Here is a 22,751-nt window from a genome sequence, read left to right on the forward strand (position 1 = left end):
TTAATTTCCTGCCAGGTAAAAAAGACCATTCCCGTCCAAAACACGCTTATTCTCAGACAGTCATTATACACTCCCATTCTGCTTAATTAATCATTTTATTTCATTTTTCACTGACGTGTGAAACTCCACCTTTGGCTACTTGCCGCACACTTAATCATCCACATTGTGTCTTGAACGTTATTGGGTAAATACTGTCAGTGATCGATCAAAGGTAATTAAAAAACTTTAGGGAAAGTTTCAGCCTTTTGCTTAAGACACATTTATCACGGTGCTGTAAAATTGATTGTGACCCCAAACTACAATTGCGCCAAAGTTAAGCAGTTTCCAAAATCCTTTAAACTGAAGTGAGTGGTGATTTGATTCCCTTTCCAAAGAACAGGGAGTGACGACAAACGGGAGGAAGGAGTCTGTAACATGGTTTGTGTTCGTTTGCACTGACAGTTAATGGAAGAGCTAAGACTCAAAACATAGTATCACAGAACACACTGTTTAATTGCAGTGCAGTTTCAGTGGTTATTGACAACCTCTCACTCTCATTTCAAAGGGATGTTTGGAACGAGTGAAAACAGATGAAGCAGAAAGTCGCATGATATAAACTGCATAAAAATACGTACTCACGTAACATTATACAGCACTTTCCTGCTTTACTAATATTGATTTTCCCTCCCCTATTCATGCATTATTAAATACCTGACGGCAGCTCCCACACACGGCATAAGGAAACACAGTATTTCTAGCAATTTCTATAGCTTAAAGTGAACAGATATGCTTACATGTATAATATATTTATATTTCCAGTGATGAGTTGAATCTAAAATGAAGTATGGATTTGTCTTTGCGAGCCTGCTGGTCTCTGCTATTGATCTGCTGCTGGCTTTTTGAGGAAATCAGGTAGTTTCTTGTTTTGTGGGTAGCAGGGAAGGTTGCATACTGTCACTCTGTAACCTCCTTCCTCCCCTGCTGATCGATCCCACTGTCCTCTGCATGCCCATTTCAGACAGGGTTGCTAGGAAACCAGAACTTGAGAGTGAGTGATGGAGGAGCAGATGTTGTTTAATTGCACTCTTGATTCAGGGAGACTAGTTAAACGCTCACATGTGATCTCCTCAGTAACACCACGAAGCATGGATCTGCTCAGAGTCCTCCTAAGCAAACCGAGCGGTGGGAGCAGAGGCTGCTTTTGGAGCCATGATGAATGCTGGCTGAGACATACAGTACCGGTTTTACATTACTTGGATGTTTTGTTTTGTTTGCCCATGACAATGCTGTGGTGAAGACTAGCACAAAAATGTAGACACATCAGACGGACGCACCCAGCGCGACACCTCCAGCTCAGTTAGGAAGAGCCAATCAAAATGTGACGAGCAGGATGAGTAAGCTCCCCTCCCTGATGTTTATGAGTGGAATGAAAATGAAGATGTTCCAGGGTTACATGAGTTCATATGTATTCATACACTTTGGGCTGCACATCATTTAATGTCTTTCAGTTGACCATAACGTGATCTCGGATTTAAAATTATGAATGAAATAAGTCCTCAGTAAGACACATAAGACCATCAAGGACCCCAAACATGTCTTACTGCTTTAAGCTGAAACCTTTGTGAGTGTATTTTAAATTAAAACAAACAGAAAGAAGTTTGGTTTTATTCCACAAGCTTTGCATACTTGGTGTATAAATGTGTATGAAGACGATAAAAACACTTTTTGGACACAGTCTATACATTTTATACTTTGGGTCTTTTTACATCTGCTTTTAATCTCAGTTTAATTACTGATTGTAAGAGTTTTTGCTTGAAGTGATACTTAAAGCTGCAGTAGGTAAGATGGAGAAGAGAGCAGACTTAACCTGATAATTTGAACCAACACAAGTTTCACGTCACTTCCCTCCCTCTTTGCTGCACTCATGCCCTGCCTCCAAGCCCCTCCTCCCTGCGCCGTCTGCGCGGCTGCCGTGACAACCAGTAACGTTAGCCTTAGCATCGGAAACAAGCTAACTCTGCCAAGCCGCTACATCACAGTCGCTAACATACTATACGTGCTGCGGAGTGTAACTGTAACAACCACCATATTAGCTTTATGGTTATTTGTTGTCTTAGCCGTATATGCTATTGTTGGCAGCGGTGGTTTGGGCAGTTTCTCCTTTGTGGGTGGCTGTTGCTCCGCCATAGCTTTCACTAGCCTCCTGACGCCGCTCACAGAACTGTCTGACTGAGCGGCAGCAGGCAGCATGAGGGAGGGAGCGGTTCCCAGCGTGTGTGAGTAGTGATTGACAGATGTCAGACGCTCCTTCAGACGCTCCTCTGCCTCTGATTGGTTGTTTTGTGTTGGGCGCGGTGGATTCTTGCAAATCGCAGTAGGAGCAGTAGGTGGGACCAATGGAGCCGGTTTTTTTTTCACAGATTACATGTTTCATGTACTGCTGTCTGGGCATAGGGACAGTTTTAGCAAATATGAAGAAAAATTACTTTTATACAAGTTACCTACTGCAGCTTTAATTTAAACTCAAAATATGAAACATTTCCACATTAAAATGTCTAAAAACGACGAGACCTTTGTAAAATATGTTGTTGAGTCTTGTACTTGCATTATCACAAATACTTACAACGATGTTCACACCCAGAGAGGTACATAATTTTATTCAAAGTAAAGGTGTGTTTGATTTGGTTGCCTCTGATGGCAACTCAGTGTCATCAAACTGCATTCCCTCGCTGCAGTAATTACATCCTGTGCTTTTAAATGTGACAGATATTAATGGAAATTTCAGCATGTGATTCTGCTCACGTCTTCTATTCCTCCTCAAATTCACATCCTTTTTAACAAGCACTTTGATTCGACTGTGACGCCCTGAGCACCGAGAGGACTTTGACATGAGATGCACATGTGTTGTTACAGGTGATGAAGACGTACCACATGTACCACACTGAGAGCCTCAGTGCTGAGAGCAAGCTGAAGGAGGCAGAGAAACAGGAAGAGAAGCACATCGGCAAGGCCAATGACATTAGTTCCAGCCTCCTGCGGTACGGTCATGATGAACGTCCCCAGCGACGGAGCTCTGTGAAGAAGATGGAGAAAATGAAGGAGAAGGTCTGTTTGGGTTAAGTGTGTTGTACATTACGGGCGTTGCACCCACACTCAAATACAAAAAAACAACAAATGCATTCGTAATGATCATCTTGAGTTGTTCTTGAAAGCTGCTATTTGCACAAATGACACTTGGAAATGTAGTTAAAGCTCCAAAGAGCCCATCTCTACGTTGTGCAAAGTACTACATATATTGACAGATTATAAGATAAAGCTACACTTACGTAACAATGCATTCTTTCAGTACATTAGCGAACCATTTAACATCCTGTGTTGATGGGACTCTTTCTTCCTCTTTCTCCCTAGAGACAAGCCAAGTACTCTGAAAACAAGCTGAAGTGCACAAAGGCCCGGAATGACTATCTTCTCAATCTGGCAGCTGCCAATGCACTGGTGGCCAAATACTACATCCATGATGTCTCAGACATGATAGATGTAAGTTATTACTGTCTGAACCAAAAGTGCAAACGTCGAAAGAACCGCCTTTTAGTCTTGATGCTGTTTTTGCAAGTTCGAGGCCTTTTGATGGCTCATAATGAATATATGTTTTATTTCTTGTCTTCAGTGTTGCGACTTAGGTTACCATGCAAGCCTGGCACGCACCTTGAGAACCTACCTGTCTGCAGAGTATAGCCTGGAGACTTCTCGCCACGAGGGTCTGGACTTACTGGAGGGAGCAGTAGATGCCATGGACATCAGAGGAGATAAGCTAAGGTTTATGGACACGCACAGTCAGATCTTCTGTCCTCCGGCATGCTTTGACTATCAGCCCCACATGGGGGATGAGGTGAGTCAGCAGAGTTCAGGGCTGCAGGAATGCTTCGTTTTTAGGTCTTCACTCTTGGTACTAAGTGCATCTCATCGTGTTAAGTCCTCCCTTTCTGTCTTAATCCCAGGTGTGTCAGGTGAGTGCACAGCAGCCTGTTCAGACAGAGCTCTTGATGCGCCACCACCAGCTGCAGTCTCGCCTGGCAACGCTGAAGATAGAAAATGAAGAGGTGAGAGTGCACACAAGTCTCAGAGGGCCGAAGGTAGCCAGTGTCAGCGTTTCATCTCAGAACGAAGCCAGTGTGCAGCACACAGCGATGTTCTTTTCTGCTGACTCAGAAGAGGGCATATGGCTCAATATATTGAGTCAGATAACAATGTAATTCTCATTTAATTAAGCTGTTGGGTCATTCATTATCTTTGGACTCTTTTGGTTCATAATCATTCATACACAGTAAACGCAGGGTTTCTTCCTTGTTTAGCCGAACACCCAGATCTTGACACGTCATCTCGGGATCCATTTAGGTGCCACTAAGCGTAATGTAGACATCATTAAATGTTATGTGTACGCAATAGCCGCTGAGGCGGTGAGTTACATTTCAAGTTTAGAAGCCGTTGCAAGATACCGGAGCAGGAAATGAATCTTATCGTTCAAAAGATCGATCAAGTGTGACCACACATAGCCGAACAGGAAGACGTCTTAAAGATGCATATCTGCTGCTCCGTTTGCAGGGTGGTCTGTAACAGGGCACGATGTTAGCAGGAACAGAGAGAGTTTTTAAAGTTTTGAGCTTTCTATGATCTCAGAATGTAACCATTTTATAGGAAAGGTTTGACATTTAAGATATTTTTTTGTAGAGATTTAGATGAAGAGATCAACGCAACTGTCATATCTTTCCCTTAAAAATCAATCCATATGCAGAAGGTGGTTAGCTTAGCTTGGTAGAAAGACTGGAGACAGGTAGCCTGGCTCTGTCAGTGCCTCTAAAGCTCAATAATTAACATATTTTATTTTGAACAAGAACAAGGCTACCTGTTTTCTGTTATTTATGCTAAGCTAAGTGGCTGAGTGACAGTGGTATCTCCTTCATCTCTCTGTAACAGAGAGAATAATCACAATTCCCAAAATGTCAAAATATTCCTCTAACGAAAATGGGACACAGAACTCTTAATTTGAAAAGCTGGTTCTTTATTCGGATCCTCAAACTGGCAGATCATTACCGGTCCTACAGTTTATCACTCATCAGGCGTTCTAATACCGCCTCTGGTGTTCACGATTTTAAACTGAGATTGGCAGCCGCATGTGACAAAATCTACCAGTCTACAGGACTGTCAGCCTGCATTTGTGTTCACCTCTAATCTGACACTGACCTGTGGGGTCATCTCCTGCCTCCACTGGGGGGCCACCCAGCATGCGGAGTCACTGAGGCCACTGTGACTCACACAGACCTGTTTAAAGGTCACAGCGTGTGTATATGTGTCAGAGCCTGTCTGTTATGAATATGGAAACGCACACTGCCTTCCTGGCTGCCTCACATAGGAAGAACATAGTTAATCTTTCATGTCATGATGCTTCATGCAAGGAAGCTAATTACTCTGTTGTTTACGGTGTGTCAGTCAAGGAGCTGTGAAAATGGCCTGCGGTGGTATAATCTCACACTGCGCTGGCCTGTTTGCACCATGCATGTGACACTGAGAGGATGTATTTGGAAATTCATATTTGTTAGGTGGAATTACAATATTCTTAGTTGTTTATATGTGTACAACTCACCTGATTTATTGTATTTAACAAAGATATTGTAATGGTGGATGTAGCTCGAATTAAACTCTCAGCTGTGCTTGTCTGCTGTGTGTGTCAGGTGAGGAAGACTCTCGACGCGACCATGCAGACCCTTCAGGACATGCTTACCGTGGAGGACTTTGATGTGTCAGAGGCCTTCCAGCACAGCCAATCCACAGAGTCGGTCAAATCGGCTTCCTCTGACTCCTACATGAGCAAGGCAAACATCACTAAGAGACGAGCCAATCAGCAGGAGACTGAGGGCTTCTACTTCACTGTGAGTTCTCAGGCAAAATAAGAGCACAAAGGCGCTGCAGCACAGACCTGCATACACTATAATTAGAACTAATCCTGTCGGCAAAATGTGCCTTTTTATCCATTTCATCTGCAGAAATACAAGGAGTACTTGAATGGCAGCAATCTCATTGTCAAACTGCAGGCCAAGCATGACCTTCTGAAGCAGACGCTAGGAGAAGGTAAGATGCATTCTGTTATACATTAATTCTTTACATTAAGAGAGTAAAGTAACAATAACAGAAACACATCCATCAGTAGAATAAGAGGTCACTAGCTTTTTGGGATCCCTTGATTTACAGATGGTGTTACAAGGAATTTCCAACAAATCTGTGTTTTCAACAAAATTCAATCACTTACATCTAAATACTATGTATGAGTCCAGTTGTACATTGTGTCTGGTGTTTCCTGCAGATAAGCGCATGCTGAATTTATACTGAGTTTGTCGTTTACTTGACAACTTGACCCTTTTTGGATCTAAAAGACAACATGCTTTTCATAATGAGAAGTACTTTGCTTGCTGGCTATTGCATCCTATAGTCTGTTTATACAATTAATACACATTTACCTGAGCCAAATGTGTGTGTATATGGTGGAATTTGTTGATTAATATCCATGAAAAAGTATCAATTTTAGGCAACAAAGATGAAAAGAGCTATTTTTTGCTCAAATAGTTGGCAGTTTGACATAATAATTTACAGCATGAAGGTTGGGAAATTCATTTTGAGTTCTATGCAGTGCATAATTGTGCTATACTGAAGTTGTCATTCACTTGACAGCTTGACAATATTTGGACCTAAAATAGGGTCACAGGGTAGAAAATACAGAAAAAACCCTGGGCTACTTGTACTTGAAGGGTATTTCTTGCCTATACTTTGATCACACATTTCTCATATTTAATATGCATTCATCTCAGCCATAAGAGTGAATAAAAATGTGCATTCCATGTCGCCGTGGTTGTACTTCAGACTGATGCAAGCGTCCGCTTTAGGGTTGGAATTATGCATGTTTGACATAAAGTCGGATTGTGCTGGAAGCTGCTTTCCACATGACGTGTTCCTTGAACAAACATTTCTGATTGACTGATCAAAGTGAGGCCTTAATTTGTTTGCGTACAGTGAGATGTGTGTTTGTGTGTGTGTTTGTGTGTGTGAACGCGGTGCACATATCATGGAATCATCACACTGTACAGTTCAGCTCCCACAGCCTCCTGCTCTTGTTGCCCCTGGATGCATTTTGTACTCTGCAGAGCGAGTAGACAGGCTATCCCCTTCTGGGGCTCTTGTGCTGTTTCTAGGGCGACCGCTGAATGACCGCTGCCTGGCGGTGAGTCAAAGGCAGCCATGGCGCTCACCCCATTGAGCCTGGCTGAATAGATGCCTGTTTTCTCATAACACCCCTTTCCGTCTCCATCTGCCAGCCTTGTATAGTCGGCCAGCACTCAACCGTACAGCTAACTTCTGTGATTGCAAAACTAGCGTATACTAATTTAGTCTCTTTCTGTCTCTGCTGTTTTTCCTTTTAGGGGAGAGGGCTGAATATGGAACGACAAGGTAAGATGTCCAGTGACAAGAGGGTGAATAAAGTAGGCGATGGTGTGTAAAATCCTTCCTGTGTCCCTGGATGTGGCAGGAATGAGATCACACTGTGGGAATAGGCTCAACTTCTCTCTTGTTTATTGAACAAAGACTTCGATCCTGATTAGAGAAGGTGGTGCTCAGAGTTGTTCTTCCTCGTCTCTACCTATTCACATGTGTCAGGGCTGTAAATGAAACGAGAATAATGTTCTGCTGCTGTTCTATTTAAAAGCAATTCAGTGAGCAGATAATGAACAAATATTGACGAGGCAGGCTCGTGACTAATTGAAAACAAGGGTTTGGCTTTTACCTATTTTCATCTATGGCACATTTCAGTGAGTCTTTATTGGATTTTGTGTGATAATTCCCTGCAGTCATTATTACTGACTATGATAAAGTTTGCTACAGCAGCTGAGGGTCATTTTAAACGTTTGACAGCTTGTGAAAATCCCTGATTCACTTTCTTGCTGAGAGTTAGATTAGATAATTGAAACCATCATTGTGATTTTTTTTTTTTTTCTTTTTGGCAGGGGGGTGGTTTGTCTTTATTGATAGTGACAGAGTGGAAAAGGAGTAGAGAGAGGGGACAACATGCAGCAAAGGGCCACAGGTTGGAATCAAACATGCAGTAACTGCAGTAGTCTTAGTACATGTGGCACATGCTCAACAAGGTGAGCTACCCGGATGCTAAATGTGAAGCTACTGCTAACAGACTCTTATCTAAACTGGCTAAACTGGTTGAAACACACTGTGGAGGGCCCCAGGTTAGCTGTTTTCCCCTGTTTTCAATGTGCTAAGCTAAGCTAAGCTAACTGATCGTTAGCGGTAGCTTTTTATTCACTGTACAGATACGAGAGTGGTATCAATCTTCTCATCAAACTCTTGGCAAGAAAGCAAATAAGTGTATATCCCAACTATTAATTGAAGTTTTACACCTGCTTTTGTCAGAGATGCAAATTACTGCCGCAGCAATGAATGCATTTTAGAAAAATGTAAAACAAATGTCAATGTCAAACTGTCTTTTGATGTGTATGTGAACCTATTGCATTATTATTCATATTTACCATGTACCAACCATACACCCCCACCATCTCCCCAGGCCCCCCACTCTTCCCCCTAAACCCCAGAGAATGCGGAAGTCTAGACCTCGCTCCATTTTTAACCGTAAGCTGTTTAACGGCAATATGGAGGCCTTCATTCAGGTATTAGCCCATCTGTGCTCTTTGTCTCTCCATGAGCTCAGCTGTCTCGCTAGCAGTCCTTGGGGGTTCTCTTGCCTTTGCCCACTCTTTTACCCAAATGTTGGCTCACCCATGTGCTGACTTTCCTCTTGCTCATTGCCTTGTCTTCGCAGTCTTGCAATTCAGGAAGGGCAGGGTGAGGTGAAAACCAATCAAGTTCTGGAGGTGGTTTGAGTTCATAAGCGCTGCACTGGTGCAGGGTTTTCTTTCGACATTCTTTCTCCTGTGAGCCCCGGCCCCCAGACACCGAATTAATTTGGCTCCATGAATGTCAGTTGGCCGTGCACCAGCCATGTTAGGTTATGCAAATAAACACATGGCCACATCCACTCTAATGCTCAATCAAACAGGGACAGACAGGCAGACAGTGTGTGCATCAACAGAAGTTGAGATAAAAATCAGGATTCAGTCCAGCTAAAATGATCAGCCGTCTGGCAGAAAAACAATTGATACGCGATTAAAAACAGTCCAAACGTTCCAGCCTCTGATCATTTCCTCCTTTCATTCGCCTCATACGATAATTAACTGAATATCTTTAGCTTTTAGAGTGTTGGGTGACGAAAGAAGCAACGTAATGACACCTTGGGCTTTAAGAGATTGTGATGGGCATTTGTCACTTTATTCTGACATTTAATTAACACAATGAATAATTCAGTCAATTAATCCTGAAAATCATGGGCGGATTAATGGAAGATGAAAATAATGAGTTCGCTGCAGCCCTAGAATTCAGCCTTTAGTTTCCTCTCCATCAAAGAGTCTTTTCTGGCTGAAGAAAAAAAAAAGAAAAACGCTTTACTGTTTGTAGCCTCCACCCCCATCCTCCCGGGTAGCACCCTTCCTCCCACACACTCCCCCTCCCCTCGCCGAGCCATGTCCTCATGTCTCACACCCCACAAGGCACTGATGCTTTGGCTATTCTCTCAGGCAAGGCCTCCTCTTTTTCTCTCTCTCTCTCTGTACAATCTGTCTCTCTCACTAACCTGTTGTGGTTGTTGTTGCCTCTCTTCCTCTGTCTACGTGCCTTACTGCTCTCTGCCCAGGGGAAGACGGAATGTCCGTGCCAGGAGTCAGGTACTCTGTCTTATAGCAGGGCGGGGATCACCACACTGTGTTCAGTATGCTAACCAACGTTTCTGTGCCTCTGTCCTGTTGGCATTCCTGTGAAAATACTGCAGTAACAGTAGTATATGGTGGTGCACACACCAACATGATTTTGTTCTGCTTATTTTTGTTCTATACGTCAGTTTGTTAATCATTAAATGGATTTTTGAACTATGTTCTTTCAACTCTGAAGTTAATTCATTGGAGGGGCTGCCTCTGTAAGCTTCTGATGATAACACCCCTCTGGCATGAATACTTGTTTTCCATTATTTTCCGCTTATCTGCTTCCAATAAAATGATCATTTGAATCTGTCTGGTAGGACTCGGGGCAGCCCATACCGGTGGTGGTTGAGAGCTGCGTTCGATACATCAATCTGTACGGTAGGTTCCACTAGTGTTCTACTGTTGTCTTTCTACCACAGGACATATTGAATTATTACCATCTCCCATAATTCCTGGTGCCCAAAAAGTCCATACCCTGGTATTAGTCATTTCTAATGACCCTGGTATCACTGGGGCAGAGTTTGCTGTGCTGAAAACCTGCAGCTACTATCGCTGTACAATGTCATTCATTCACCCAATAAGCAAGCGCTGGGTCCCCATACCTGCCAACATTCAGTCTTCGTAATATGGGAGGTTTTATAGGAGACAGTAGCTAACATTACGTTAGCTGCCCTGTCTGTCTGTACAGACAGTAGCTGCACACATGGCCCTTGAATCAGATGGCAGCAGTGGAATGAAATCGTATGTCGTGTGTGGATTCTGTTTGTAGATTGTGTTTCATACACCGTCTGACAACTTAGGTGATAGCAGGCACACATGCAAAACTTGTGGATCCATTTGTGATGACTGCGTATGAAGTTTGAGGGCTATGCAAATTACGGGAGTTTCCCGGGAGAAACAGCTCAACGGGAGGGCGCTGGGAGGTGGTCTTGAAATACGGGAGAAACCCAGGAAAGACAGAGCGTTGGCAGGTGCCTCTTGTATCGCAATTAGGGAAGGATTAACACAACACAGTGACCCAATTTGTTAAATTAGCAAAAATCTGAAGACAGACGTGATCATCCTTACATCTAGTAATAACTAAAAACAAATTCTTCATTGCCCATGAAAGGACTAAAAAAACAACCAGTTCACCAAAATTGTCCACCTTAACGACCCTTTAGTCTTAGAAATCTTCTTGCGGGGACCAGCTGCTGCTCTGGTCTGTCAGATCCAGTCTCACATCATTTTGCACCTTCTTTGTCACAAGTGGCCATTCAAGGAACTGTAGCCTAAACTAACAGTTGTTGTTGTTTTTTTTTCTCTTGCTTTAACCTTCTGGTTTTCAGTGCTGTTTGTGTCCTATGAGGACTGGTTGCTATTTTTACACTTCAAATATGCTTAGAAATAGAATGAAAGGACATTTGTATCGAAACCTTTTTTTTTATCCCCGTTTTACACCAATGGCTCCGTCTGTCCACAGGTCTTCAGCAGCAAGGTATATTTCGAGTTCCAGGCTCGCAGGTCGAAGTCAACGATATTAAGAATGCATTTGAAAGAGGTTAGTCCCAGCATGCTCGGCCATGTTCTCTTGATTGATTTTAAATTGCATTTTGTCCACCTCAAAAGCCACAGTCTCTCCCAGAGGCCTCTAAAGTGCAAGTAAAGAGCCCATGTGTCACATTTAACCCCATAATGGACATGTAAACCATTTTAGATGCATAATACATAAGATCAGCGTCTTGGGGTAATAATAAATGAGGAAACATGGCTGCACTCTCAATGTTTGTATTAACATCATGACTTGAAAAACACTTGAAAGATCGGTGCCATGTTACGAGAACGTTGATAGGAATGAATGATTAATGGGTGAATGCCATATGTGGTGTATCTATAGGAGAGGACCCACTAGTGGATGATCAGACCGATCATGACATCAACTCTGTGGCGGGCGTTCTTAAGCTCTACTTCAGGGGGCTGGAAAATCCGCTGTTCCCTAAGGAGCGTTTCCTCGACCTCATATCCACAACCAGTGAGTCACATTCCTGTAAGCTTTTTATTTAGTGAAGCTTTCTGGATTTCTTACATTCCCGTCTTTTTGTTTCAGAGCTTGACTCAGGTGCAGAGAGAGCTCATCACCTTCAGCAGATAATTGTGACTCTTCAGCGGCCTGTGATCATCGTCATGAGATACCTGTTTGCATTTCTAAATCAGTAAGTCCCCTCACGACAGATTTCACCTAGTTAACGCTTATAAGGTTACTCATTGCTTCTGTTTTTCCAGTCTTTCACAGTACAGCGATGAAAACATGATGGACCCCTACAACCTGGCTATTTGCTTTGGCCCCACATTGATGCCAATACCAGACGAGCAGGACCCTGTGGCCTGCCAGGCGCATGTTAACGAGGTCATTAAGACCATTATCATCCACCACGAGGCCATTTTTCCGACCCAGCGTGAGTTGGAGGGACCTGTGTATGAAAAGTGCATGGCTGGTGGGGAAGAGTACTGGTAAGTGCCAGACAAGGCTCTCAACATGTGTCAGTATGTAGTTTTTGGGGTGGCTGTGGTTCAGGACGTAGTCTGCTAATCATAAATTTGGTGATTCAGCCATTTACTGCCCATTTTTCTCAGTTGTTAACAACAGGAAATTAATATAGATTTTTTTACTTTAACTCAACCACATAGACAGTATGCATAATTCTGTACATTTGGCACAGTCTTCAGTATTGTACTACCACTGTTTGTAGTCAGTGAGACAGGCTTTTTTTCTAACACACAGTAATTCTGTCCCCTACAGTTTCTTCTATTGTGTGTCTTCAGTTTTAGGACACTGTCAAGCAGCAGTGTTTTATTATATTTGCTTGTTAATTCTGTGTTCCAGTACAACCATATTAATACATTTTATATGTTCAGTTGGATCTCACAAAGATGTATCCTGTTGTTTTTCATTGTTCATTTCATTCATCAGATAAAGTCCATTCTTTAAATGAATAAACCAACACCGGTACGATTAATATTCCATCTCAGAACAAGCCAACAGCAGTTTGATTGATGTTCCCTGGATTGCACACACACAAAAATATGATTTATTATTTGTCTCACATTTTGTTTGGTAGGTTTTTGTTTGTCTCTCCATTTTATGTCTTTGAATTTGTGCTTGCAGAGAAAATGAGAGGAAATTTTGAAAATTTAGAGTCAACAACTGAGAGAAAAATCATATTGAGTTAGAAATTTGGTTTGGTTTGTGCACTGAAGGCCTGTCAGTTCTTTGCTGTTTCTGACCGTTTGACTCCGTGTTCCTTTATGCAGTGAAAGCCCCCACAGTGAGCCAGGAGCTCTTGATGAGGTAGACAATGGTACCGGACCCAACACAAGTGATGAAGGTGAGTCACCAAACACAGACTGCAGCTGTGCCTGCAAGAGCTGAAAAAATCACAAGCCTCAAATTGGATTCTGTCACATTTCTCTGCACGGTGCTTCGTGTTCTTTGTACTGCAGAGTTGGAGCAGATTGAGGCCATAGCGAAGTTCGACTACGTGGGCCGAAGTCCGAGGGAGCTTTCCTTCAAGAAGGGAGCCTCTCTGTTACTCTACCTGCGAGCCTCTGAGGACTGGTGGGAGGGCCGACATAACGGCGTGGATGGGCTGATTCCACATCAGTACATTGTGGTACAGGACATGTGAGTAACATACATTTGTAAAGCCCACAAAAATTAACCTCCCTAAGGTTTTAGTTATCCCAAACAGACATTAGTTTGGTATAAAACAGCATCAGAAAAGTGATCCCAAAGTCAGTATCTTGATTCTACTGCAGGACAACAGCAATGGCTTGGTCATTATTTATGTTGCTCCATTTTCCCAAAATGCATGTTTCTATTCTTATTGCCCTCGCGAGCTGTGTTGGTTTCAAAAAGCTTGGCCTTACAAAACCTTGGTGCAGGTCAGTGCAAATAAAATGCTCACATTTTTCGTATTTTCTCGACATAGCGAGTTGGAAACATAAAACAAATGCCCCCCCCCCCATTAGCAATTAGCTGCAGAGCAGTAAGGAAGAGCTTTCTTTTCACTGGACAGGCGCTTAGGTCAGTCCTCAGCCTTTCATTTCTGCTCCAGCCTGATAACCACTCCTGCAGCGCAGAGCAGGTAACAAAATTAAAACCAAATTAAGAAGAGTGATGTACTGTACGTACCACTAACACTGGCTTCCAAGGACTGAGAAGTGATTTAATTTTGTCTGTGAAAGTAATGAGACTCACTGTGCTGATGACATTTTTGCTTTCCGTGTTGTTCTTGTGGTAAGAATGTGATTGTTAAGGACTGTTGCGTGCGCTGCGGGCGATTCAACTTTTACAAAGTTCGATACGAGCCAGTATTAACTTGCCCGAGTACAGAAGCAATTAATGGAGATCTGCCTCTTCCGTCTGTCTCCTCCGTCTGTCTCTATCAGGGATGATGCGTTCTCAGATAACATTCAAAGGACTGAGAGCGCAGCCAGCAGTGGACCACACCACGATGAAAGAGCCTCATCCAGGAATGACCGCCAATCTCCTTGCGAGCACACACCTGAGCACCGCTTTGGAGCAGCACTGGGACGGTGGGTTTAGTTTAAACTCTGTGGGATATATGCCTTAGGTAGTGAGAGGTGTAGTGTAGTGTATACTGCACAAATGAGAAATGACAGTTTTTTGATGGACCAAAAATTCCATCTTTGCATTTTGAAAGTGTTCAGAGTCAAGATATTCACACCAACCAAGTAAGAAGCTGTGATTTTTCTTAGGGTGAGGGTGCGATCAGATGGAGCTGCAGTTCCACGCCACAGGAACGGCGCTGACAGTCACAGCCCCAGCCGAGCTGCAGACCAGCCCCCTAGGGTTATGCCTCGGCCCTGCAGCCCACACAAAGTAGCTGTTAGCAGGGGTCCAACAGACAGTCCAGAGAAACGGCGTCTCACCACTTTTGGCAGCGCTGGCTGCATCAGCCACCCGGACAGAAAGGCCTTCATCGACAGCCACTCTCAACGATCTTCACCCAGCACCACTCGACACGCAAGCTTAGGAGACCACAAAGCCCTCGAGGCTGAAGCGCTCGCTGAGGTGAGGATTAATACTTGAATAGACCTTGAAATGGACAAATACAGTGGAAGCTGTATTTGGAATTTCTGGAAAAAATGAGGAATATAAATGGATATAAATCTGGGTTATTTGCTCAGGATGTCTTAATAATGTCATATGCAGATACAAACAAACCTTTTGCCATGTCAGAGGCAGACACAGTTGAAAACCCTTCTAAGAGAAATTAAAAAAATTAAAGATTTAGCAGAGTAGAATTTGACTGAGTTGACTCATTTCACAAGAACGAGTGGAAATAGATTCATTAAAACTCAGTCAAGCTACTGTACATCCCACATGGTAACAGGTGTCTGGCAGATACTTCCAGAAGGTGCTAGTTAACTGAAATATCATAAAAAAATCTAAAATATATTCACTCCAGTAACATAATCAAGTTTTGGTTAAAAGCCCGACGTCCTTTGGCTCAGACAGTGCTGTTATGTTGGCAGTAGTGTGGCTGCACATGTGCTGGTAGGATACACTGAGCATGCAGAGGGTTGTAATTTCACTGAATTCCTAATTAGTAAAATACCAAAAAATTATTCCTATGTGTGATGGAAGACTGTGCTGCTGAGTGTAGTTCATGGTTACAATTCCATTAAATGGGTTTAGTGTTAACCAAAGCATGCCATAAGACTTAATATTGCTAGTTTATGTGTATTTTACCCCAAGTAAGTTCAGAATGAAAAGGGATAATTTTTATATTGAAATTGTGGAATATTTCCCCAAATCCTTTGGAAATGTTCCTGATTTTTTTTTTTTTAATTTACAAACCCATTTTCAAACTGAAAGGATAAAAGTCGAGGGGGGTCCCGTCCCCAGTGAAGCTTACACTCTTGGTTTTAGCTACTCTTTGCTGTCTGATGTTGATTTTTCCTTCTGCTCATGTTCGTCAGGACATAGAGAAAACCATGAATACAGCTCTCCATGAGTTGCGTGAGCTGGAGCGACAGAATGTAGCCAAACATGCGCCGGATGTTGTTTTGGACACACTGGAGCCCCTCAAACACCCCGGTGGTGGAGCCCAGGATCCGCCCGGCAGCCCTCTCCACACCATGGTCATCAGGGATCCAGACGCAGCACAGCGACGCACCAGCAGCAGCTCCTCCTCCGAGACCATGACCACTTTTAAACCTGCTCTGTCGGCGCGTAGGCCGAATGCACCGCTAAGGCCCCCGCCTGTCAGACCCGTCCGGCCCGCTCCTGTGATCGGACAGGGCCAGGGACCACACCGCTCCAGCAGCTCTAGTTCCTCTGGTCTTGGCAGCCCAGGCATCACGCCCACTGACAGGGTCTTTCCCAAACCTCCCTCTCCATCACCATCCACCTCCTCCTCATCCTCAGACAAACAAGGTAACATGTAGCTCCAGTCAGTCACAAGTCAGGTGGGTGAAGAACATTGTGGATACCGAGTGATTGGCATCACATTGACACCTGGTCTGGTTGATGAATATTTACCACTAATCTTGCATAGTGTAGGATGGCTACTGCTGGTTTCTGACAACTGTGTGCCCACACATTGACTTGTTGTGCTGTACTACAGTATTACACAGACATAGGATTTAAATGATTATAGAATGCAGCCATGCTGAGTAGCCATGCTGGATGAAAAAGGGATGCACTGGAAAATACTTCTGTTTACTGAAATCTGACGATGAAACATCTCATATGAGTAGGTTACAAAAATGCTGTGAGCTTGGACTTTGTATCTGGTTTCATGTTCCATTTTGAGGGAACTCTTAATGGAATATTTCACCAATGCTTATGTAGACATCCAGTCTCTGCTGGTGGTCCATGTAGTCTATTAAAACTATAACTCCTTGGCAACATTTCCATTGACAGAAGTTTCCTTAGAGAGCCTTTTTTAAAGTGCCAGCGTATGCGAGCAAGTGTAAGGTTTCCAGCAACAGGCGGACACTGTGGCTGTGTCTGAAATCACTCTTTATTTGCTGTGGAGTGAACTAAAATAACTGTCCGCCATTTTGTTTGTCTTAATTCAGAGTGGGAAATTTACATCTATGTAAAAAAGATTAGTTTGCATGGCATGTAAGCTCTTTCTTTCCAGCAGTCCCACTATACAATGCGTTACATTTTCTAGATGTAATGCTACACCTGTTAGTGATGATCCACTATGATGCTCATTCATAGGTGCCGGAAATCTCAATTTATTGTTCACCAGAGGGCAGGAGGTTCCCAAACTTTTCCCTTTGGAGAGCCAAAACTGAGATTTAATAGTGGACCACAGACTAAACAAACCAAAGTTCCCTCAATTGACTGACTTCCTGTGTAAAGTGTCACTCTGCCCACTGTGCTCAGATTATGAAAGATAATTAATAATTAACGATCCTACATAATTAAAGAGCCTATTAAATTAAAAAAAACGAACAATATAAACAGCCATTTATATAATTAAATTCTTTTTTCTTTTCGAAATAAACATCTGGTGGGCCAGCTTTGGCCACACTTTGGGCAGCCCTGCTATAGAGTAAACTAGCGGGAGGGGGGTGTGTGTGTATGTGATGGAGAGAGTGATTTCAGATGCAGCTCCTGGCTGAGTAGTTCAACCAGGGTAGAATTGCATTAAGTTGCAGTTCTTCTGGTGGCCACTAGATGCTGTTTCCAAGGAAAATGCATCTGTATTCGAGCTGCTGTTTTAGAAAACTCAGATTTTGGCACCACCTAGTGACAGTGCAGACAGCAGTGCCTGCTACACCCCAACTGAAAATTTTCCACAAGAAGAAGATTGAGACGTTCTAAGGACACGGTGCTGGTAAAACTCACTGCAGCTCCAAAAACTCCAGGCAGCTTTGTCATCACAACACAAATGGTGCTGCTGCAGTCTGGCCAGCTGTGGCAGCAATAGCCTGAGTTTGGCCAGGTTAACTGGTAGCAGCACAATCAGCAACAACCTGAGACTTTGCCTCTCTTTGTTGCATTTCCTCAGCAGTGGACCAGGACTGTTAGAAACCCACTGTGACTCTGACAAATTCATAGAGTTTACTGCATGTCGGTGCTGGCAAGCTGTTCCTAAATGTGCTTCTGGAGCCTTACCACAGGAAACAAGAGGATGAAAGTCATCTCAGCCAAAACTATATTTTTCATTCATTCATGACTCTCGGTGGACGGCAGAAGTAGACCAGGTTGCGGAGCTACAGTTACACAGTTTTAGACATACCCCCCCAATCGCTAGTACAAGGAAATAAAGATGAAAATCAGTCAAATGTTCTTATAATATAGTCATCTCTCTATATAAAAAGATTAGCTGTGTTACCTCAATAAACAAGTAAAACGTTCTCCTACAATTCAAGTGACTAATGCACTTATGAACACTACAGGGAACTGTGCCGCATTTGTAGGTTCTGTGTTTTCATTTTGATGAAGTTGTACTAGAAACATGATATAGCACATCAGTATCATTGAAGCTTACATAATGTCTAGATTGCACATGGTCTGTTCAGGCCGTGTGGGTGTTTAGATGAACTTGTTTACTGTTGCTGGTGTTTGTCGTCTGTCTTATAAGGATGATCAATATATCTTCAAAGTGTAATAGGTACATTGGATTGAATATATACATACTGTTAAAGGATACTTGTATAAATAACATTGTATGATAGGAACAGGATATATTATCATGTCTAGTCTGTAGATTTTTGTAACTCTTATCCTTGCACAAACATTAACAAAACAATAAATCAATGAAACCTCACAGGAATGTCTCCTTTTATTGTCTGGTGATGTTCAGTAAAAATGTGAAGCGCTGAATGGAGAAGGCTGAGGATGAACAGCAGCTCATGATGATGCACCATGTTTATTTGAAATATATCAAACACTTACTTTATACAGACAGTAGTGACTTCATTATTGTTCTTTATTCATCTGTGGTGAAAAGTCTCATTCAATCAGCACAGTTCACTCATAAATGCACCGACTAGAGTGGTTTTGCACTGCCACCTACTGGTCAGCATAGATATGATGCTCATCCAGTGAAAATACTGCAGGAAGCAGTTCAAAATGAAGGAAATACCCACTTAAAATGCACCATGAGCTACCAGAGCAGCCTGCAGATAAGCATGTATTTTACAGGCATCTGGATCTTTAACGTAGGGTCACAGGTTCCACCAGAACAGTCATTCTTTGGTGTTTTGTTGATGGTGTGGCCTTGTGAGGTGGCACAACCTCACACTGAATCAAGATCTGGCACCTGTGACATAATAATAGTAGTAATCAGTGTTGAAAAGTGAGTACATTTACTGAAGTATTGTACTTAAGTACAGCTCTAATGTGCTTTACTTGAGTGTTTCCATTTCATGTACTTAATACTTCTACAATACTGCAGTTCAGGTGGAAATAAGGTATTTTTGACTCCACTGCATTGAGCTTTAGTTACTAGTTATTTACACAATATGGTCAACAAATCAAATAAAATGCATGTTTTAGATTAACTGAAGTGAAATCAACTAATTCACACCAATTGCAACATGAAAATGCCGCCTCATGTTAATGCACTGATAATAATATTGCTATAAAACTCTGAAGGAGGTTGTTCTGTATTATGAGTACTTTTACTTTCGATACTTTAACTATATTTTGCTGACAATACTAATGCACTTTTACTCAAGTCGTAGTAATAGTAATGTACTGTATTGTTTACATGTCTTACATACTCATCAAGACATTCAGTTACCACTTGTGCCCTGTGGATGGAAGCATTGTCACCCTGAAGCACAGAGAGAAATACTTTAATACACAATGCACAAAATTCTTTCCACTTTACGAAACATCTGTATGCCAGTGGTGGCAGAAGTACTCAAATGTTTTATATGAATAAAACTACTCAATTATAAGTAAAACATCTGCATTAAAAATTCTACTTGAGCAAATGTACAGAAATGGTGTCAGTTAAGTATACTTAAAGTATCAAAAGTAAAAGTACTTGCTCTACAGAAAAGTGGCACCTGTGAGCGATACAGTATTTTATATTACATTATAGGACTGTTAATACCCGTGCAGTAATGTGTGAGTAGCCTTTTACTGTTGCAGCTGGGCGAGGTGGGGGGAGTTTTAATTGCTTGCTTTCATACAGTTAAGTGGTTCAGTCTGGTGGTTCCCAACCAGGGGGATGGGTCCCCTCCAAAGGGTCACAAGATAAATCTGATGGGTCACAACATGATTGATGGGAGAGGAAAGAAGAAATTGCATCTACACAAATTTCCTACACAGTTTTCCTTTGCTTTTCTCTTCAAAGGAGAGTTTTCTTTGTGGTGGAACTGATAACTCAAAAAGATCTGAAGCATGTGGAGGAGCTGCGCTGAGTTCACAACCAAAACAGCTGGAAACAGCTGGTTTAATCCCTAACAGTTCATTGTTCTTTAATACGCTAATTATATGTCTCTATGTAAAACTTGAATTTGAAAAAAAAAGTAGTAACTAATAGCTGTAGTGAAGTAAAAAGTGCAAGTACTATAAGGCAGTGCTGGAGTAAATATGCATAATTACTTTCCACCACTGCTCTTTCCTTTGCACCACCTCACATGCAAAATAAACTTTGGCTGTAATCAAGACGACAACAGTGTCCCTCTCAGTCCTCTTACGTTACACCTACATTTTCTCTCAATTGTTACAGCAGCTTGTTTATTTCTGCTTTTTTCTTGAACAAATATGTTCATTTATCTGTTTATCTGAGAGGGGCAGAGCATATTAATGAACATCAGCATGGAAATACAAGATGTAAACATGCTGGATTTTAGCAAGAGTGCGGAATTACATCTGTGGTCCTTCAGCAGGAAACAAAAAAGAGTAACATTACAATGAACAATATACAATACAATTACACAGTACGCAAGTAAAAAGACCAAATACATTATGCAACAGGTCCAGTTAGGAGTGATCACAGTTCTGGTTTGCCTTAAGCCACTGTTTGAATTTTCCAGTATACACAACATGTCAACAGCACCTAAGCCACTGTTCTTTAAACAAGTTCTTGCTCGAATGTGCTGTTTGAAGCTCTAAAGCTTGTGAGCACGCACTCGTGTAGGCCTCCATCCTCAAGCTCCACCACACACACTTTGATCATTTCAAGTGGATGACTTGCTGTTGTGGAGGTCAATGTCCTGAGAGAAAACCTGAGTTGAAAGAACTGATTACCATCTGATTATTACAGATTATCTACAGCTGAAATACGTAGTTCAGATTAAAAAAAGAGAACATATTAAACAGACATGGATGTGAATAAAACAGACAGGCATGGTCTTCTGTGCATTATTTTATTTCAAGGTCATTCTGGTTGACTGTTTTATTTCTTCCATGTCCAGCACACAGGTTTAATTCATTTAGTTGTGTTTATTGAGATTAAAGTGGTAATATAATCAGATTATGACCTTGCTCCAGGACTGAATGGCTGCCAAGAGGGAGCGGACCACCCATGGACTAACACCCAGCTTTCTAGCCTGTGGCTTCCTGCTGTAGTTCAAAAGGCCTTTTCATTCATGTTGTGATATGATTAGTAAGGCCACCAGAGCTGCAGCTAACACAAGGTTAGGGATTGTGGCATCGATGCGCTCAGTATTTCCAAACAATCTCTTGGATCTCAGGGTATTAGGATATAAGTGTTGTAATACAGCACTTGAGTAAATAAAGAATACTGTACATTATGGCACTTAATGACATGTCTGTTTAGCAGTTTAGAGTAATGGGTCTCTGGCTGAAACATAAATGTTCCAACGGTGTTTTTAATTTTAATTTCTGAGCTTTTAATTACCTACTTAATTTATGTTTTTGGCATAGCTGTCGCTACAGAAGCTATCCAACATTGCCAACAGTCCCTCTGAGGGTGCAGAACTACCCAAGTGTCACAAAACTGTATTTTTGTACTATTTCCAATACATTGTATTTAAAAAAAATGTTTGCTTAATATTGATTTATGTCAGTCCCTGTTTTTCTCTGTGTCGTGCCTGTTGACAGCAATCATCTTCTAAAACAGTCTCAGCCTTCCCTCCGTGGTTGCTTGATATCAATCAAAGAAAAAAAATCTTAAATCTTAAAATACAGTTTCCAACTTTTTTTTTTTTTTTTTTGTGACTCAAAAACTACAATCTAACAGATTTTGGCCACTTGGGGCAGTGGAGCCAAACTCTGACACACTGAGTAACATGAGCACTTAATTCGAGATGTGATTGTGTCCTTCTAACAAATGTTTTTCCTCTTCACCAAGTCCTGTGGTGCTTAGCAGAGCTTAGAAATATTCCACTATGTTCACTAGGTAGTTGTTCCTTTTCATTTTTTATTTTACCTTCCTCATCACAAAGTCTATGCGTTGTCAGCAGTTCTTTTAATAATTCTGCTGCTAACTCATTTCCTCCATTTATAGCAGATCTGTTCAGCGTTTGATCAGGTCTGTTTGTGTGTCAGTCAGGGAGGTGAGGGTTTGTTGTAACGTCTGTTTGACAAAGGCATGCAGCAGCAGATTTCAGCTGCAGCTCTATTGACCTGTGTTAAATCAACCAGTTAAACTGTCAGACTCAGTTTTGTGGTCATTTGACATGGAATGAATTGATAAGATGCTTATCCACAGTCCAGTTCACAGCTAAGACTTAAGACTGAAATGTGCACTGAACTGGCTCACAGTTCTACATTACAATTAGTTTTAGGACTTATTATTCAGTAATACACTTCAGATATGAAACACAGTGAGAGGGGTTTATTTATCTTATATAGTAATATTATGAGTATGACTGTGTGATATCCTTCATGTTGTGGTTTTAAACTAAATAGACTGTAAAACACATCTCAGTCACATATTCCCAAATACCTGTTTTTCA

At 42.0% G+C, this 22,751-nt stretch overlaps 1 protein-coding gene across 2 annotated transcripts in view; it reads left to right on the forward strand.

Annotated features, from left to right (window-relative positions):
- The window catches only part of LOC143338866 (SLIT-ROBO Rho GTPase-activating protein 3-like), a 32,968-nt gene extending 14,328 nt beyond the window's left edge, over window positions 1–18,640 (forward strand). The window contains exons 5-22 of one of the 2 annotated variants that reach the window (XM_076759724.1): window positions 2,893–3,084; window positions 3,388–3,516; window positions 3,647–3,868; window positions 3,978–4,079; window positions 5,709–5,906; window positions 6,021–6,105; window positions 7,449–7,476; window positions 8,600–8,702; window positions 10,163–10,223; window positions 11,308–11,385; window positions 11,722–11,856; window positions 11,932–12,037; window positions 12,108–12,335; window positions 13,137–13,210; window positions 13,326–13,506; window positions 14,274–14,420; window positions 14,604–14,919; window positions 15,831–18,640. In XM_076759724.1, coding sequence (XP_076615839.1) covers window positions 2,893–3,084; window positions 3,388–3,516; window positions 3,647–3,868; window positions 3,978–4,079; window positions 5,709–5,906; window positions 6,021–6,105; window positions 7,449–7,476; window positions 8,600–8,702; window positions 10,163–10,223; window positions 11,308–11,385; window positions 11,722–11,856; window positions 11,932–12,037; window positions 12,108–12,335; window positions 13,137–13,210; window positions 13,326–13,506; window positions 14,274–14,420; window positions 14,604–14,919; window positions 15,831–16,298 — 2,853 coding nt within the window. In that variant the 3' untranslated portion in view covers window positions 16,299–18,640. Of the gene's footprint in view, window positions 1–2,892; window positions 3,085–3,387; window positions 3,517–3,646; window positions 3,869–3,977; window positions 4,080–5,708; window positions 5,907–6,020; window positions 6,106–7,448; window positions 7,477–8,599; window positions 8,703–9,781; window positions 9,813–10,162; window positions 10,224–11,307; window positions 11,386–11,721; window positions 11,857–11,931; window positions 12,038–12,107; window positions 12,336–13,136; window positions 13,211–13,325; window positions 13,507–14,273; window positions 14,421–14,603; window positions 14,920–15,830 lie in introns of both variants that reach the window. The other variant, XM_076759716.1, reaches the window with a different exon arrangement.
- Window positions 18,641–22,751: the final 4,111 nt, after the last annotated feature.

Source organism: Chaetodon auriga, chromosome 2 (genome assembly GCF_051107435.1).
Source record: "Chaetodon auriga isolate fChaAug3 chromosome 2, fChaAug3.hap1, whole genome shotgun sequence".
NCBI classification, from domain to species: domain Eukaryota; kingdom Metazoa; phylum Chordata; class Actinopteri; order Chaetodontiformes; family Chaetodontidae; genus Chaetodon; species Chaetodon auriga.